The sequence below is a fragment of the Ranitomeya imitator genome, chromosome 5 (assembly GCF_032444005.1).
Source record: "Ranitomeya imitator isolate aRanImi1 chromosome 5, aRanImi1.pri, whole genome shotgun sequence".
NCBI classification, from domain to species: domain Eukaryota; kingdom Metazoa; phylum Chordata; class Amphibia; order Anura; family Dendrobatidae; genus Ranitomeya; species Ranitomeya imitator.
The window spans coordinates 639,876,915-639,895,143 of record NC_091286.1 but is presented as its reverse complement, the minus strand read 5'-3'; the positions used below and the strand labels follow the sequence as shown (position 1 = coordinate 639,895,143).

General features: G+C 44.0%; 1 protein-coding gene across 1 annotated transcript in view; it reads left to right on the top strand.

The window, feature by feature from the left end:
• Positions 1 to 317: 317 nt before the first annotated feature.
• The window catches only part of NT5C1B (5'-nucleotidase, cytosolic IB), a 29,465-nt gene continuing 11,553 nt past the window's right edge, over positions 318 to 18,229 (top strand). Inside the window, exons 1-3 of the mRNA XM_069728131.1 lie at positions 318 to 923; positions 1,002 to 1,169; positions 17,671 to 17,800. Coding sequence (XP_069584232.1) covers positions 783 to 923; positions 1,002 to 1,169; positions 17,671 to 17,800 — 439 coding nt within the window. The 5' untranslated portion in view covers positions 318 to 782. The remainder of the gene's footprint in view (positions 924 to 1,001; positions 1,170 to 17,670; positions 17,801 to 18,229) is intronic.

Sequence of the window (18,229 nt, the reverse complement as noted above, 5' to 3'; positions counted from 1 at the left end):
CTCTCTCGCTGTCTTTGTTATCAAGCAGAGAGAAAGCCCAGGGCAGACAGCTGACACTGGCAGGATACCATACAGAGGGGTGGGTAATGTGTGCAGGAGAACACAGGAGGGGAGAGCAGCCCTGCCCCTCAGTGCCCGCCCTATGGCATGTTAATTGCCTGGTATGTGTAGGCCTGAGTTTCACCACTCCCTGGGCCAGCCTCCATTACTTCTCTAATACTAGCTTGTACATTAACCCTCCCTCCTGGGGTGAGTCACACAGCGGAGGGCGTTGGTTCAGCTTCCTATTCATGTCTTGTCTTTTTACGTAAGTAACAAGGAAGTGTCCTAACTCTGTAAATGTACAGCCCAGCCGTCTCTCGCTGAACCCTCGCTGTCATTATTAACAGCCCAGAGATTGGCAGAATTCATCCCAAGTCCATCGGTGGAGAATCTCCAGACCATCCCAAGTCCATCGGTGGAGAAACCCCAGACCATCCAGGGTCCATTGGTGAGGAATCCCCAGACCATCCTGAGTCCATCGGTAGAGAATCCCCAGACCATCCCAAGTACATCCGTGAGGAATCCCGAGACCATTAGTAGAGAATCCCCAGACCATCCCCAGTCCATCGGTGAGGAATCCCCAGTGCATCGCAAGTCTACTGGCGAAGAATCCCAAGTCCATCCCCATTTGTTTGGTGGAGAATTTCCAGTCCACCGCAATTCCATTGGCAGAGAATCCCAAGTCCATAGACAAACAACCACCTGCAACATCGGACCCTGTCCAAGAACAGCGCGACACAATGAGCGGAGCCAAGGATAACTCGCCACCGGATGCGACCCAAGCATCACCCGCCAATGCAGAAGAAAATAAAGGCCAGCATGACTCTTCTGCGGCCAAGGCCTTCTACGACAGCATTGCACCCAAGAAGAAGCCCAAGCTGGTAAGTAGCCCAAGTATTTGCAAGAAACCGGTGCAGAACCTGAGGAACATATTCTAATTCTCTGCTTTTTCTCTACAGCCCAAGCCCCAGAATGCAATAACCATTGCGGTGTCATCCCGGGTTTTGTTCAACATGGTTAACGAGAGGACTATGTATGAAAATGAAGGTGTGGAGAAATATGTGCTGTACCAACAGGAACATGAAGAGGAACCCCTGAAGCCCGGGCCTGCATTTCCTTTCGTGAAGGTAATCTATGTCCCACACTTCACCTCACCTCACTTTATGTGAGGGCATTTACACAGTGGATTTTTCGGCATGGGGACAATCCACTCTGTATCACAAATATTCTGCGCTTCATGGTCCAAGTACGGACCACGATTTCCGGACTGACTGCAGGTCTATGTCTCTATATGAGGACCATGAAACACAACCAAAAGCATTACAAAATGCAACGCATCCACCGCAGTGAAGATCCGGGTCAGAAAGTTTGTGGCCGGGCAAATCGGCAGCATGTTGGTTTATGCTGGGGATGGGCCTCGTAAGGCAAATCAGTAAGATTTCAGCATCAAAATCAGCAGCAGTTTTCACCGCACCCTTCAGTTAGGGTCGCACAGAAACCTGTAAGCCTGAGATCGGAGTTTCACATTTACTACTATATACAAAGTTTACCAATGTCTTTGTCACTGGTGACAAACCCACGTGACTCTCCTGCCATAGACTTCAATGGGAATCACATGTGGCTGCAACTTTTCTGAGATTTAGGTGTGGTTTTTTTTCCTCCAGCAAAATGACAACTTAAAAAAAAAACATTTAACTGAGCAGCAGATGCAAGGGATATTGACTATAGTTTCCATGTGAGTGTCCAGATCTAGAGGCCTGGATGTGATAGTCTGTCTTGGGTCAGAGGAAGGAGGCTGTTGGGGGTTGTCATTCCTGTTAGATGTCACCTAACCTCCCAGTGTTGTGTTTTCAGCTGCCCCCCCCTTCAGATGTCACATCCAGCAGCGCTGCCTGCAAGTTGCTTCCTATCTCAGCTTCTTGACATTCTTCTTCCTCAGCTGCAGAAATCACATTCCAAATACAGCAGCACTAACACAACCTGCAGGCATGGGGGGAGGTGGACCACGCTCATCTCTGACAGCTCTCAATGCAAGAATTTGGGATGGGAGTGTCTGTCTGGACATAACTTCTTAAAGGCGCAGTCAGACGCAGCGAGATCGAACCGCAGTGCATGGACTGGCTGGCTGCTCTCCCGACCCAAGCGTGACAGCTGCATAGAAATATATGAAACTGTCAGGCACTGGTCGTGAGAGCCGTCCGATCTCGCACCGATTTATACGACCGTCTGACGGTGCTCTAAGAAAGCTATGTATAAATAACTAAGGCCTCGATTCACTAAGCCCGGTTTCACACATCAGTTTATTTCCAGTACCGGAAAAAACGGTACTGGAGAAATCCGTGTCCGTGTGTATACTACGTGCGGCACACGTGTGGCAACCGTGTGCCACATCAGTATCACATGGACAGCCGCCGGGGAACAGCGCTTACTGTAGCGCTTCCTTCCCGGCGGCCGACCGTCTGGTACTGATGCATCACACGGACAACATCCGTGTGCCGTATGTGTTTACATGGACCCATTGACTTGAATGGATCCATGTGATCCGTGCAGCTGCACAAAAACGGATCGACGTGTGGGTCACTCGGACGCACGGTCCGTGAAAAAATCCAGATATGTGGGTCTACGTGTGTCAGTGTCTCCGGTATGTGTGAAAACTGTCACCACAAGTACTGGAGACACTGACTTGTGAAAGAGGCCTAAGGCTGGGTTTTCTACTCCATACTTAATGAGGGGGCAGGAATAAGATGTTCTGAATTCATTAAGAGGCGATCGAATGTCACTTAAGAAATTTAACCCTCGAGGAATGCAGTTTCCCTGGTTTAGTTCCTCCAGAGCCTTTATCACAGACTGTAAGATCACATTCACACTAGCAGTATTTGGTCAGTATTTTACCTCAGTATTTGTAGCCAAAACCAGGAGTGGGTGATAAATGTAGAAGTGGTGCATATGTTTCTATTATACTTTCCCTCTGATTGTTCCACTTCTGGTTTTGGCTTACAAATACTGAGGTAAAATACTGACCAAATACTGAACGTGTGAACGTGGCCTTATACTTTTCCTCGGATTGCTCCACTCCTGATTAAAGGGTTATTTCCATCTTGGATTTTGTTGGATATTTGTCAAAGCAGGCGATTTACTGCTTATTATAATTTGCAGACGTTGATGAGATGTTAACTCTTTTGTTTACAATTCTTTGCCTAGGCGACCGACCACTGCTGCTGTCCAGCCTGTAAGAACTGCACTGTAGCTGGTCAGGATTAGGAGGTAATGGAGCACTCCAGCGATCCTAACCAGCTAGAAAACAGTGCTTACAAGCTGAATAGGAAGGAACTTGTAAGCACTGCACATGTACTGCTCTCTGGCAGTGGTGGTTGACCTACACCAATGAGCTGTAAACAAGTGATAAGAAAAGTGTTAAAAGGAACCTGTCAGCTTATTCATTTTTCACAAGCACGGACATCATGAATCGGAGACTCGCTGCACGATTGCAGACAGGTATATTTTTCTTTGAAACACCAGAGAAGATTATCCGGAGACTAGAGTCATGCGGCGTTGCCCCTGGCCGGCTTTTCCCATCACTGCCTTACGTGATAGACAGGTTTCTTGCTATGGATGAGACCTGTCAATCACCTGCAGTGGGCTGCTCCGGGCCCTCATCTCTGCGTATGGTCCGCGGCCGGACCTTTTAACTCTATGGCTCTGATCCATGCTGTCCACGGTTGGGGCCTCATGAATCAGGTGACAGATTCCATTTCATGGCTCAAGATTGCCTGAAAATTATTCTACGCAGCAAATTGCAAAATTGCTTGTATGTACAAGCACTATCCTATGATTTATAGCTATGAAAATCAGAACACCCCCTTAAGAGTTTATTTAGATGAACGTTTTTGTTCAGTGTCAATGGACCAGTTGTATCCATGTGCAGTGCAGATGAGGACACAGACCTAATCAAGTCCCCAATTTTCAATATGGCGGTCTGAACCCGGCTTAGGCCTCATTCAGACATCTGTGATTTTTCACGTACGCTAAAATAATCCGAGTTTCATCAGTGTTTTGGTCCGTTGGTAGTTTTTACCATCATTGACATTTCATGTATGAAAAAATAAATTACCAAGCCTTTCCACTTGCCCATGATTTTCTCTAACCCACAGACTTGTACAGGTCCTTTTGATCCGTGACCCTAATCAAAAACAGTCATGTCTCCATTTTTTTTTTTGGAGACGCATGGTCCACAAAAACACATCTGACCAGCTCTATAGATAACGGGTACAAGTTCTTTACGTGAAAAACACGGAACACGTATGTGAAAAACAATTGACTGAATGAGGCCTTAGAAGGCAAAAATCAAAACGAGCTTTGCCAAAGGAACACCCCAAAACTGCCATTTTAGGAAGAATTGTGCTAATATATGCCCCTTTCTTTTATCCAATTCTCAAGATTGTCCCATCAAATCAGGACTGTTGTACTTATATTGTATTATATTTGTATATTTATATATTTATTATATTTGTGTATTATATTTATTTATATTGGAATCAGGCACATAGCTATAGGAAGTCCGACGGCAACGATTACACCCAGACCCTGGTGGCTAAAGGGCCCCGAGCGTCTCTTTGCCTTAAGGTACCTTCACACTGAGCGACTTTAGAACGATATCGCTAGCGATCTGTGACGTTGCAGCGTCCTGGATAGCGATATTGTTGTGTTTGACACGCAGCAGCGATCTGGATCCTGCTGTGACATCGCTGGTCGGAGCTAGAAGGCCAGAACTTTATTTCGTCGCTGGATCACCCGCTGACATCGCTGAATCGGCGTGTGTGACGCCGATCCAGCGATGTCTTCACTTGTAACCAGGGTAAACATCGGGTTACTAAACGCAGGGCCGCGCTTAGTAACCAGATATTTACCCTGGTTACCATTGTAAATGTAAAAAAAAAAAAACACTACATACTCACATTCCGGTGTCTGTCGGGTCCCTCGGCGTCAGCTTCCCTGCACTCCTCCTGCATCCTGTGTCAGCGCCGGCCAGCCGTAAAGCCGTCACCGCTGTGCTCTGCTTTACGGCTGGCCGGCACTGACACAGGATGCAGGAGGAGTGCAGGGAAGCTGACGCCGAGGGACGCGACAGACACTGGAATGTGAGTATGTGTTTTTTCTTTTTTTTTACATTTACAATGGTAACCAGGGTAAACAGCGGGTTACTAAGCGCGGCCCTGTGCTTAGTAACCCGATGTTTACCCTGGTTACAAGTGAAGACATCGCTGGATCGGCGTCACACACGCCGATTCAGTAACCCGCTTTGTAACCAGATGTAAGCCCTGCGCTTAGTAACCCGATGTTTACCCTGGTTACCCGGGGACTTCGGGATCGTTGGTCACTGGAGAGCCGTCTGTGTGACAGCTCTCCAGTGACCACACAGCGACGCTGCAGCGATCGGCATCGTTGTCTATATCGCTGCAGCGTCGCTTAATGTGACGGTACCCTTACAAGAAGATATCAGTATGACAAATGGAAGATTCTAGATCTGTCACATGTTTTGTTTTGTGGAGCAGGAGTTTCAACATACAAGCTGCCCCTTAGGCTACATTCCCTTTCCACGATGAGTTTTTGACACTGTACATTTTCACTTACAATTCCAGCATGGTGGATGGGATTTATAGAAATCTCATGACCATGGTGCTTCTTTTTTTACTTAGAAAAAGCTGACCTGCGGTGATAGTTTCAAATCCGCAGCATGTCAATTTCTCTTGCGGATTTTTCTATGTAAATTTTCCCCATAGAATTGCATTAATGTAAAAAAAACACATATAATCCAGACATGATTGTATCAATAAAGTATTTTCAGAGCCACACACCAGGAAGTATAAAAAAAAGCAGCTTTATTTAAAGCATGACACGCCAAAAAGAGACAAAAAAAATGCAGCATCAAAAACGCAATAAAAATACATTTAAATAATAGTTGCATAAACGCTGCAACGCGACAAAGCCTAAGTGTACTCTGATGTAAACGTATTTGGTTCCATGATGTACAATTATTTCAGGACGATCACACAGTCACACAATGTTTGCCAGATGGACACATAGTTGACCCATAGAAGTCTCTGCTCCTGGTCATTTACTGGCGGTGAAACAAAAATACTATTGTATTTTGACGAGCCAGTAAAGTAAATGTAAGCCAATATATGCAACAATCCGTCTGCTACCCTATAATCACTCCATTGTGGGGGAATGAACAGAATAAGCACTAATAGAATAAGGTTTAAATAACAATCAATACATTTTTATTTAAATTTAAAAACAGTCTAGGGACCTCTGATGTGAGAGACACTCATGGTTAAGGACTCCACTAAAATGAAAAATGTACTATAATATATCGCACTTGCCTTGCAGCGCTGGAGTCCTGGGTTCAAATCCCACCAAGGACAACATCTGCAAAGAGTTTCTATGTTCTCCCCGTGTTTGCGTGGGTTTCCTCCAGGTTCTCCGGTTTCCTCCCTCGTTCCAAAGACATACTGATAGGGAATTTAGGTTTTGAGCCCCATTGGGGACAGTGATGATAATGTCTGTAAAGCGCGGTGTAATATGTTAGCGCTATATAAAAAATAAATTATTATATTGATGTACAGTACTATTCAACAGAAGAGGAAAAACCACCTATTCTTATTAAATTATGCTGTATGCAACATCATGCTGCATGAAAAGTAACTGTTTCAAATGAAAAAGGGCTGCATATCTACACAACTATCATACACCACTACCAGGCACCTCTGATAGCCTGTGCTAGTCCTGAATTAAGAGCAATAAACCCTATACAAGAAAAGTACCACAGATTGCAGCTTGTGGAATGTAAGCAAGAAGCCTCTCAAAAGTACTTACATACTGTGTGGAGTTGATGCCGTGTCCCTCTACCCCGACGCGCATTTCATCCACACTTCTTCAGGGGGCACAGCACTCACATAGCGGGCAGTCACAGTTCTTTGGTACCGGCGCTGGGAGAGAGCGGTCTTGCGCCCGAAAGTATGTGATCTGTATACTTCCGGCCACACTCTGACTAGTCGTGTCCGGCCTCGCTCAATTCACTTGTATTGAGCAAGTCTAGTCAGCATGTGACCACATGTATTCAAATCACATTCTTGCAGTCACACACCCACCTGCTCCAGAAAATGCCGACAACATGCACATTGTGGACAACCCCTTTCCCGCAATATCTAAAAAGTTGCATATTTATACACAACAAGACATAGTTCTACTTCACATCACTATTGCTATCAGTATGGAGTGGGGAGAAACAGTTTTGGCAGTAAATATTCCTGCAGTTCATAGATAAGGAGTGTGAAGGTTTTATTGTCCGCTAATGGAGGTCTTGGCGGGCTGTGATGCCCCCAGGAGGTCTGATGCGCACATTCCTGAGTTGATAAAGAAATGCATAAATCCATGCAACCTGCGCCATTGTCAGTATGTGTCCTGAGCTTGTATCCCCAGGCTCTTCTGCCTTTCTGGGATTTGAAGATTCAGAAAAGTCTTCTATCTGGCGACTATATTAAAACTGCGACGATGCTGTTATTTAAAACAGACAAGTTTGCACGTGTGTCACATGTCTCGCGTGACTTGCATTGAAGTCTATGGCAAGTGTATGTCAAGTGCGACTTGCAAAAAAGCGATAGAAAATTCTACAAATGTGGAAAAATATTCGACTGCGGCACAGTATGTTGCAGGGCTAAAGCTACACATGATATGTGTTGTGCGACACTAAAATCACACATTGCACCGTTGGATGGAATGACTTCCTGTGGAGCGACCTGCGGCATACTGCGATTCAGGGTCGCTTATGTTTCCAAATCTGATGGATTTTCGGTCTCTGGTTGCAGTCGCACGTGATAGGTGACTTGTCTGCAAATTGGCTGTTTTACATAGAGAAATATCACAGCCATAAAATAGTCGCGCTACGACAAGTCGCGGATTTTTCTTTTTTTGCAGGACTTTTCAGAGAGCTGCAGACATGGCACACATGTCACAATGTAGCCCTAGACTTATTGAGAACCAATTTTCCATCATACATAGAATAAAGAGCGCTCCATAACTATAAGGCTATGTGCACATGTAGGAAAAGAGGTGCAGAATTTTTTGCACAAAATCCGCATCTCCTGGCAGAATCCACAGCCGCGGATTTGCCACGGTTTTTATGCGGATTTTGTTCCGTTTTTATGCGGAATTGATGCAGATTTTGTGCGGATTTTCTGCGGTTTTTGCCACTGGAGGGGGGCAGAAATGCTGCAGATCCGCACAAAAGAAGTGACATGCACTTCTTTGAAATCCGCAGCAATTCCGCACTAATTTCTCCGCAACGTCTGCACAGCTTTTTTTTTTTCCCATTGACTAACATTGTACTGTACATCACAGTGCGGATCTGCAGCGTTTCTGCGTGGAAAAATCCGCTGCGGATCCGCAGCAAATCCGCATCGTGTGCAAATAGCCTTAAGCAGGCCACATGCTGTAATTTCCAGGACCATTAGACGACTTCCCACTATACATTTGATAACAATCCATTTTTTTGGTTGCATTTTGGACAGGTCGTATACAGGCCCCAACCTCCCAATAGCGCCCTTGTGGTACATACACCTATTATTTAATTAGGATTCACTTGTGTAGTCCTCCTAGCAGTAATAATAAAGGTAGAGCTCAGATGGACGCTGCCGGCAGTCAGTCATTACTTGCTCTACGACATTTTTGCGTCCCTACCCCTGTCCTCCCACCCGCTGGTTACATTGTGGAGTTTGGTGTGACGGTCCACGTCAGGGAATCCACAGACGGGCAGAAAAATGTTATCGACGTCCCAGTCCTGTCTCACAAGGGTTTAGAGGGCGATGTGGTTACAAGGTTGTGTTGTCTGTACAAATAAGAAGCAAAAATGTGTATCAGTAATCAGAAAATCTAGCAAAAGTATTGAAACATGATGCTAAAAGTTTACATAACCAACAAACGAAGATATATAAATAGATTGAGTTAGAAAAAGGCCACTATAAACCGTAATAACTGTCCAAAAATTGTAGCACGGTGGCTCAGTGGTTAGCACTGCAGCTTTGCAGAACTGGGGACCTGGGTTCAATTCCAACCAAGGACAACACCTGTAAGGAGCTTGTGTGTTCTCCTCGTGTTTGCGTGGGTTTCCTCCAGGTACTCCGGTTTCCTCCCACATTCCAAAGACATACTGATGGGGAATTTAGATTGTGAGTCCGATGGGGACAGTGATGATAATCTATGTAAAGCTGTGGAATATGATGGCGCTACATAAGCAAAGCATAACAAATAAATAAATTGGAGAAAAAAAATCTATAACCTGCTTAGCTGAAAGGGGTTGCCTGGGTTTAGGATGAAAGTATGCAGTTACTCTATGTGGCTGCAGACTTTTGTATCCTGAGAGCGTGCACAATGCGTGCTGTCAGGATTTTCAGCTGCTGGAGATGAGAACTCGTTCATGTGACCACAAGTATGTGATTTGCAGACATGCGGTCACCTGCCGACTAGACGTGCATAGCATCACTCAGCTCGCTTATATTGAGCCAGGCCACGCACATCGCAATGTGTCCGGAAGTGTGTAAATTGCATACCTGGGGATACATGACCTTCAGCTCTCGCCGCTGCCACCAGAGAATCCTGACAGTATGTGGTGCGCACTTCAATAGTTTGCAACCACATAGTAACTGCAGACTTTTAGACCACGTGCACACGCTGCGGAAAGTTGTGCGGATTTTTCCACACTGATTTTGGTAAATCTGCAGTAAATCCGCACTGCAGAAGTACTGCAGATTTACTCTGTTTTTTTGCTCGGTCTTTATGCGGATTACACCTGTGGATTCTTATTATGGAGCAGGTGTAAACCGCTGTGGAATCCGCACAAAGAATTGACATGCTGCAGAATAAACAAAGCAGCGTTTCTGCTCGTTTTTTCCGCAGCATGTGCACTGAGGATTTTGTTTCCCATAGGTTTACATAGTACTGTAAACTCAGGGAAATCTGCTGCGAATCAGCAGCGGCCAATCGGCTGCGGATTCGCAGCAAAATCCACAACGTGTGCACATAGCCTTATTCCAAAGCTGGACAACTCCATTAAAGCATTGTGTCTAGAGCTTCCTTTTCGTAACTTCCTAGCATGCATCACTCCCGTTATTTTGAATTGGGCTGTCTGTTATGCCTGAATGCAGTCTGTCAGACAGGAGAGCAGGAGCAGAGAGACAATGCCCTGCCCTACTTCCTGTAATCCATCATGGAGTCTGTGATGCTAAAGAAGGATAACACTTTACAACTTTACCATTGAGGAAAGCAAAGGAAAGGAGCGAGGCACTAGCCAAATAAGATCATTCTTCTTTATTAAACAATTGACTTTAAAAACAACGGTAAAAAGAGTAGATCACAAGGATGGTCACAAGGATTACACGTTACTACAGGGTGTGTACAGCAAGTTACATAGATGGAACCTTCTATGGCTCTTGTATAGCCAGAACTGTCAATCAAGGGAGGAGGGGGCAGAGATTAATAGAAAACAAGTTATTGGCTTGTAGAGTTTATTTTATAATTTCTGAATTATAAAGTCCAACGGAGCATTTCTAGAGATTTGTCTCTGAGGGCTTGTATTTTTCCTCTGCATGATGTTAACCAATCATAAGCTGAAGGAGTCATGCAGGGGAAAAAAAGAACACACCCCAGAAGTTCAGAAGAACACGCTTTCTCTTTTGAGACATGTAATGACATAGTCCTTCTCTTAACCCTGATCTCTGCACCTGCTGGGTAGCATAGCACACAGCTGAGTGTGATTTCAAGCACTAACTGCTTTCATTTCACTGCAGTCTGAGGGGTGAGGGGGATAACAATGAGCTGTCAGAGACATGGAGAGAGCTGCAGCTGCAGAAGTGTTTTTAATCACACTCAGCTGTGCTCTAATTATTGCTGTTAGATGAAGTCTGCAGGAGGTGTTTGTAATCATCACACTCAGCTCTGCTCTATACTTCACAGTAGTTGCAGAGAGCAGGGTTGTCTATTATTAAAACTCAGAAGAGAAGGCGTGTTCTTTTTTTTCCCCCCTGCTTGACGCCTCCTACTTATGATTGGTCAGAAGAGGTGTGTTCTTTTTTTTTTTTTCCCTTCTTGACGCCTCCTATTTATGATTGGTCAGAAGAGAAGGCGTGTTCTTTTTTTTTCCCCTGCTTAACACCTCCTACTTATGATTGGTCAGAAGAGAAGGCGTGTTCTTTTTTTTCCCCCTGCTTAACGCCTCCTACTTATGATTGGTCAACGCCATGCAGGGAACGAAATACACGCCCTCAGAGTCAAATCAATGTACCAAAATTAATTACCATATAATCTACATTTTACAAGCTAATAGCTCTGCAACAGAGAGGACAATTTAATAGATAAAAACTGTGTTTATCCAACTCTACATCCTCTAATCCCTGATGTGGCCAGTTTAATAATATGCAGAAACTGCTGAAAGATGCTTTTTAAGAGTTTTTGTTAAGTGATTTTTCAGGTCTTTTTTTTTTTTTTTTGGAACAGACTCCCTAAAAAATCAGTATGCACATAGTGCAAGCCTGTGGTCAAATCAAGTGGTGCCAAGATAATTCCATATTCTGAACAAAAAGTTTCCTGTTGGCATCTATCGGGCTGAATAGTGTTAGAAAACCTTACTTGTATACGGCATAGAAAAGCGAGCCAGTGCAAGGGCCCAAGAGCTGAAAGGGCCACTTCCAAAGCAGGTGGAATTGTGCATTACGAAGAGCTATTGGACTGTAAAGTGCCCATATACTGTTCTTGCTCAGGGGCCGTCTTCTGTCGGTGTCCGCCCCTGGGAACTACGTCCAATCGGTGGCATTAAGGAAGCCATTTTCTTCATTCTGGAGACAAGCTTGTATCATATTCTGAAGGCTAGAGCATCTAATGACTATTTTCACTATCCCCCCCCCCACTTATTTAGTCACGACAGTCAGCGGAAACTCGCCTTCCCCTGGGGATATGGCTAATTAAATGGCAACCTTATTATTACTCTGAGATGATGTTGACAGGTTGGGTAAATAGATGATACTTTTGTTCATACCTTAAATATTGTCATTTTTCCGTCTACGGATCACTTGCGAGTCCCCATTTAAGTTCCTGTAAATCTCCTACTGATAGGTGTTTTTATCCAGAGATTAAAGAGGATCGAGCAAAGATTTATGTAGTCAGAATTTATGGGACTTCCCATCCACCATGTCAGGAGCTGCGGAATAAACAAGCAGTAAGTGAGAAAACCATTGAGGATAATTGTTAGGACCTGCCTGTAGTCATCCTGCCTCCGGTTTATCTGATACATGACGTGGGACCTTTAGGTGCCTGCATAGGGCCGCTTCTGGGGAGCGCAGCTGCAATACTCGATGCCACCTATGGACCGATGTGGCGCTGTTTTCGAAAGACATTTTGGACCACCCTCTGTACGAATAAATTGGGAAATTGTAGTCGGCTTTATTAGTAAATCTTTATCCCAGTTGGACCCTGCTGTCAGAATGAGTTCACTGATGAATAAAAACTGATTTGTAAAGGCTGAAAAAGTCCAGAAATCTATATATATAATTGTCTAAGGGTTTTTCCATCTGTCTGTCTGTCTGTCTGTCTGTCTTTCTGTCTGTGTGTCTGTCCTGGAAATCCCGGCTCTCTGATTGGTCGAGGCCTGGTGGCCTCGACCAATCAGAGACGGCACAGCATCGACGTAGAAATCACGCGTCTCTGATTGGTCGAGGCCTGGCGGCCTCGACCAATCAGCAAAGGGCACAGCGACGATGATGTCATAATGGTTGCCATGGTGACGATGATGTCATAAAGGTTGCCTCGACCAATCAGCGACGGGCACAGTCTGCCGCAAATTCTGGAATCATCATTGTTCATATACTACGGGGACATGCATATTCTAGAATACCCGATGCGTTAGAATCGGGCCGCAATCTAGTTATTAATAAGAGCACAATGGAAAAGTACTTTTAGCCACAAATACAGGCGTTAATGGAAAAAAAAAGCCCAAAAAGCAGACAATACTCTATATAAATGTATTGATAATTTATAAATTCAGCTCAGTGATCACAAATACTATTTGTCTAATTAGACCAGGCTGTGAAGGGTAGTTTTTATTTTCCATGCAGAGACCTTCTAAAGCGAAAAATAGATTTCATATTACAAACTGTATACAACATTTAACAGGTGTCAAAGACTCCATTAGTCAGAATAGCGGTACAAAATGAGCATTTTTATAGTCCAGCTATGGCATTGAGTGCAAGATTTCATGAGTTTATTCAATCTAGGCCCATCCAGCCTGACTGACATCTGCAGCTTGTTAGGAGCAGTGTGAGATCTCAGCAGCAGGGAGGAGAGACCACAGGAGCTGTCGGTTAGGTGGGTGGAGATTCAGCAGCACGAAGGAGAGACATTGAGGAGCTTTCAGACTGGGTGAGTGGAAATTCATCAGCAGCAGCATGGAGGAGAGACAATGAGGAGTTGTCAGTCAGGCTTTGTGGGTGGAGACTAAGCAGTGGGGAGGTGGGACACTGAGTGACTGAATCAAGCTAGGTGTGTGGAGATGCAGCAGGGAGGAGAGGTACTGAGGAGCTGTCCAGCTAGTTGGGTGGCGCTTCATCAGCAGGGAGGAGGGACCCTGAGGATCTGTCCAACTTGTTGGGTGGAGATTCAGCAGCAGGGAAGAGGGACACTGAGGATCTGTCCAATTTGTTGGGTGGAGATTCAGCAGCAGGGAGGGGACACTGAGGATCTGTCCAGCTAGTTGGGTGGAGATTCATCAGCAGGGAGGAGGGACACTGAGGATCTGTCCAACTTGTTGGGTGGAGATTCAGCAGCAGGGAGGAGGGACACTGAGGAGCTGTCCAACTAGTTGGGTGGAGATTCAGCAGCAGGGAGGAGGGACACTGAGGAGCTGTCCAACTTGTTGGGTGGAGATTCAGCAGCAGAGAGGAGGAACCCTGAGAGACTATGAATCAGGCTAGATGGCTGGGGATTCAGCAGAAGGGAGGAGGGACCCTAAGAGAGTTTTCAGTCAGACTAAGTGGATGGAGATTAAATATTTTTGCAAAAATGGCGGAATAATTATTTTTCTAAGTTTAACCCAAAGTAACTCCCAAGAGTCATATCCGGTGTAAGAGATCTATTTATTAATGTGGGCAGTTTGTATTGTGGAATCTGGTGACAGGTCCCCTTTATTGCCTCAATTTTGTTAATTTGGGAAAGTAACCCCCTTATGACCATAGTGATCATGAATTCTAGGGTCACTGCAGCAGTTTTTCAATGTGAAGACCTCACCAAGCAGCAAACTGTAACTCGCCTTCCTAGACTTCTGTGAGCATGACACATACAGTAGATCAGGTACATTATTCGTTTTTTTGGAGGAACAATGCGTTTTAAAAAAATGATTTTTTTTTTGTATTTTACATTTTTGGGGACGGGTGTAGATAAAATCATGGGAAATTTAGAAGTAATTACTATTTTGAGAAAAAAACTGGTTGAATAACTTTTGTTTCTTGTAGACACTTTATTTTAATCCTTACAAATTATACTGGATTATCTGATCGGCGTTTTATGAGAATCCCAATTTAAAAAATTGGGGATTTTAGTTTGATTTATTAAATGTCTCACCCTGACGGCTGATTAAGTAGTGTAAACCCCGACATCTTATGTGATCAGGACTTTGCACATATTTCTGTTGCAGATCCCTCCTGGTAACAAGCCCTGACCTGTAGGATTAGATAAGATAACATATGGGATATACTTTGTTAATGGGAATGGTAATATTCAGTGTTTGATACTTCACATTATAGAAAAAGAAGGTTCAAAGAGCATTTCTTTCTTAAAGGGATCCTCCCTCGGGCAGCATGTTTTAAAATCTCCGCAGTTTATTTTGATAACCCGGTCGGGGACTATGTCTCAGCCGACTTAATTGCTGAGGTCCTTGGCAGCGTCTCCCCACTCTGCTCCCTTTTGACTTTCTGTGTACTCACCTGTCAGTCAAAGAGTTTTAGGGATGGGATAAACCGATGTGGGCCCGCCTCTTGGACTAGTTAGCCGAGACATAAAGTCACCAGCTGGGTTTTCTCATGAATGCTTCATATCTGATGACAGGTTCCCTTTAAAAACCCAGATGGCAACCAATGTGGCACCACCATTATAATGTTACTGGGGATACCTAGGTTGGCAGAGCTGCCATTGATCAGCAGTAATCGCCATTACTTCTACACTGACCACTACAGGACAAATGTGGTATTGCGCATTTGGTAATAAAAGCAGAGTATCCCCCTCTATAATGTCCACCATTTTAATTTTCCTATCTATGTCATCTAGCTTTCCCAGCAACAGATAGCTAACTCAGGTATTTTTAATTACTATTTATTTTTTTACTAGCATGAGTAAACTGTAATAAGTGGTAATATGTAGGGATGTTACACCAGTCACACCCATCAAAATATTCATTCATGTATAATCATACTAAGTGCACAGTTTTGTATAGATCAGAAGATAATTATTGGTTGGCAATTTTACTTAGGTTAGTCTGTAATGTGAGGACAATCAGAAGAAACCTATTGGAGCCTTTAAGGGGTTATTGCCCAAATCATATTATTTTTCTCAAAGCACAGTAAATGCATACCTACTGTTAACATACAGACTAAGCCCCACATAACGTTTCTGTCTTATACTTTTGTGTCTTTTTTCATCTTTATCTGCATCTCCGTGTATCCGACTTCACATTGCCGAATGGGCCATCCCATTAATACACTGCTAAAACTACATTTCCCAGAAGCACTTGTTTCTCCTCAGTGCTACTGTCACGAGGGTGCCACGTCCCCCTGGAAGACCTGGAGTTAGACAGTCATGTAATGAAAGCAGGTCTTTAGAGAGGGTGTGATTTGTGTCCCCTATTAAATGTATTTAGTTTCCTCTAGTGTTGAAGAGGTTAATGACCCTTTCAAAAATGTGCAATTTATTTCAGCTGCTTCTGATCTGGACATTACCTCTTCCTATAAAATCTGTTCAGACCTTCTTGTCCCTGCCAATGAATGATTCATATTCCTCTGCTGTGTTCTAAAGCTAAGTGGTTGGAATACAGTTGCTGTAGTAGTGTTGGGTGGTTTGCTGTAGTACGTGTGTGTTTAGTTGCTGTTTCCATTTAGTTTATTCCTCCCTGTCCCTATCCTCCTACCTATTATTGTTGGTTAGTGCTTTTTGTGTGATAGAGGTTTTCTCTTAACCCTGTTTTATCTTTTTGTCTTGTTTACATTACATTTCTGTCCCAGGCCTCATGGGATGGAGGAGGGAACAGATCAGTGTTTAACAGGAGAATAGTAAGGTCAGAGACTCAGGCCTCTCTACCTTCAAGAGTACCCCCCAGAATAGGCAGAGTTAGGGCCCCGGTTCCATGACCTGTTTGAGGCCCCCCCTTTCTTACCGAAGACAGTCACAGCGTGACAGCTACAGACACTTTCCTCCCACTCCTGTGTATCTGTCAGCCCAATCATCCACCTACATCAGTTTAGCTGCCTGTGTGTTATACATCATTGGTCTGTTAGCCAATTTTCAGCAGAGCTCCCCAATCCTGCACTCCTCCACAGCGGTGCTTGTAATAACCAAGCTCAGCAGAGCTATCAAGTAGAGCTGAGCTGTGTTTGATGCTTGCAGCAGACGACCCAGCAATGTTAAACTGCACCTGCTGCTCAATTGATGCATATGTCAGAAGATTATAACGTAAAAAGAAAATACAATTTTAGTTATCATTAACTTTGTAGCCAGGAAATAAAATATATAATATACAGTGATTGCTTCAGTGCCCGGATGACCGACATATATTAAAGAGGTTTTCTCATGAACAAAGTTAATTTTAATCAATAGATCTTTGAATAATATTAAGTTCCATAATTGGATGTGTTGAAAAAATAATCTTATAAATGTGCCCCTGCTGTGTACTGTGTAATGGCTGTGTCTGACCGTGCAGGAACGTGGCCTGGTCATACCACAAAACCGCAAAAGAGAGTAAACAGACATTACAGCATGCAATCACAGCTGATTCTTTCTGTGAGGTAAAACATTGCTTAAAAACAGTTAGAGAAATGTTTTACTTCACAGAAAGAATCATCTGTGATGGTAAAAATACACACAGAACAAAAATGGAGGAAAATTGGATCCATTAATTATGGAAAATGGTCAATTTTTCGTCTCGTATGCTTCTCGTCATTGGCTTATTTTCAGGACCATTTTTTTTTTTTTAGCTGAATGGGTATATATAAAGTGTACAATCCCTTTAGCATTTGTACACAAGCAAATATGAAAACGATTCAGCTTTACCAGCAGATTTATGGAAGGTTCAGAGCTGAAAGTTAAACCTCTTTCTTACTTCATTTATCAAATACTTGCAGACAAACTGTTTTGATTAGCCAACCCTGACCGCAATTTCCTAAACTTTTACAAATAGCCTCCTATCCTTTCCCACTGCTTTCTCTTAGTGGCTTTAGTAGCCCCCATATGTATGTTTAAGTTATCAATGATGGAGTCGTTTTGCCAACTTCTCGTCATCCCATAACCCATATGTATCATTCATGTCCCCTTACACAGGCGGTGGAAGAGGTGAACAAGCAGCTGAGGCTGCTTTATCCGGAGAGTGAAGAGCTCTTTGATATTGTACTGATGACCAATAACCATGCCCAGGTCGGCGTACGGCTCATAAACAGCATCAATCACTACGGTAAGTATATAATAATGTCTATTTCCAGATCAGATAGAGAGCAGCAGCCTCGTCTCTGTGTAATAGGATGCCTCTTTAATGTCCAGATGTTTATTTGCCTATGTCAGGGTATGGAGGACAATGCACATTTTTCAGCCAGAACAGTAGACTTAACTTGTCATATTGAATGGTGAGGCTCCCTATCTCCATTGAAAAAACACTCCCCATCCCCATTTTAAAAGCTACAGGAGGATTAAGTGCAGATGTCCCAAGCGTTGAGTAATGAGGACATCTCCCCCTTGCCTGTGGGTCCTGCGGGATATAAAATAGTAGAGAACCTCCGATGGCCAGCTGGGGGAAGAAATGGCTTAGAAAATGTGAGGTTAGCAAATAGAGCGTTGGATGGAGTTAATCAGGATCGGTGTCTGCCCCCGGGGTGGTCTTGCCGAA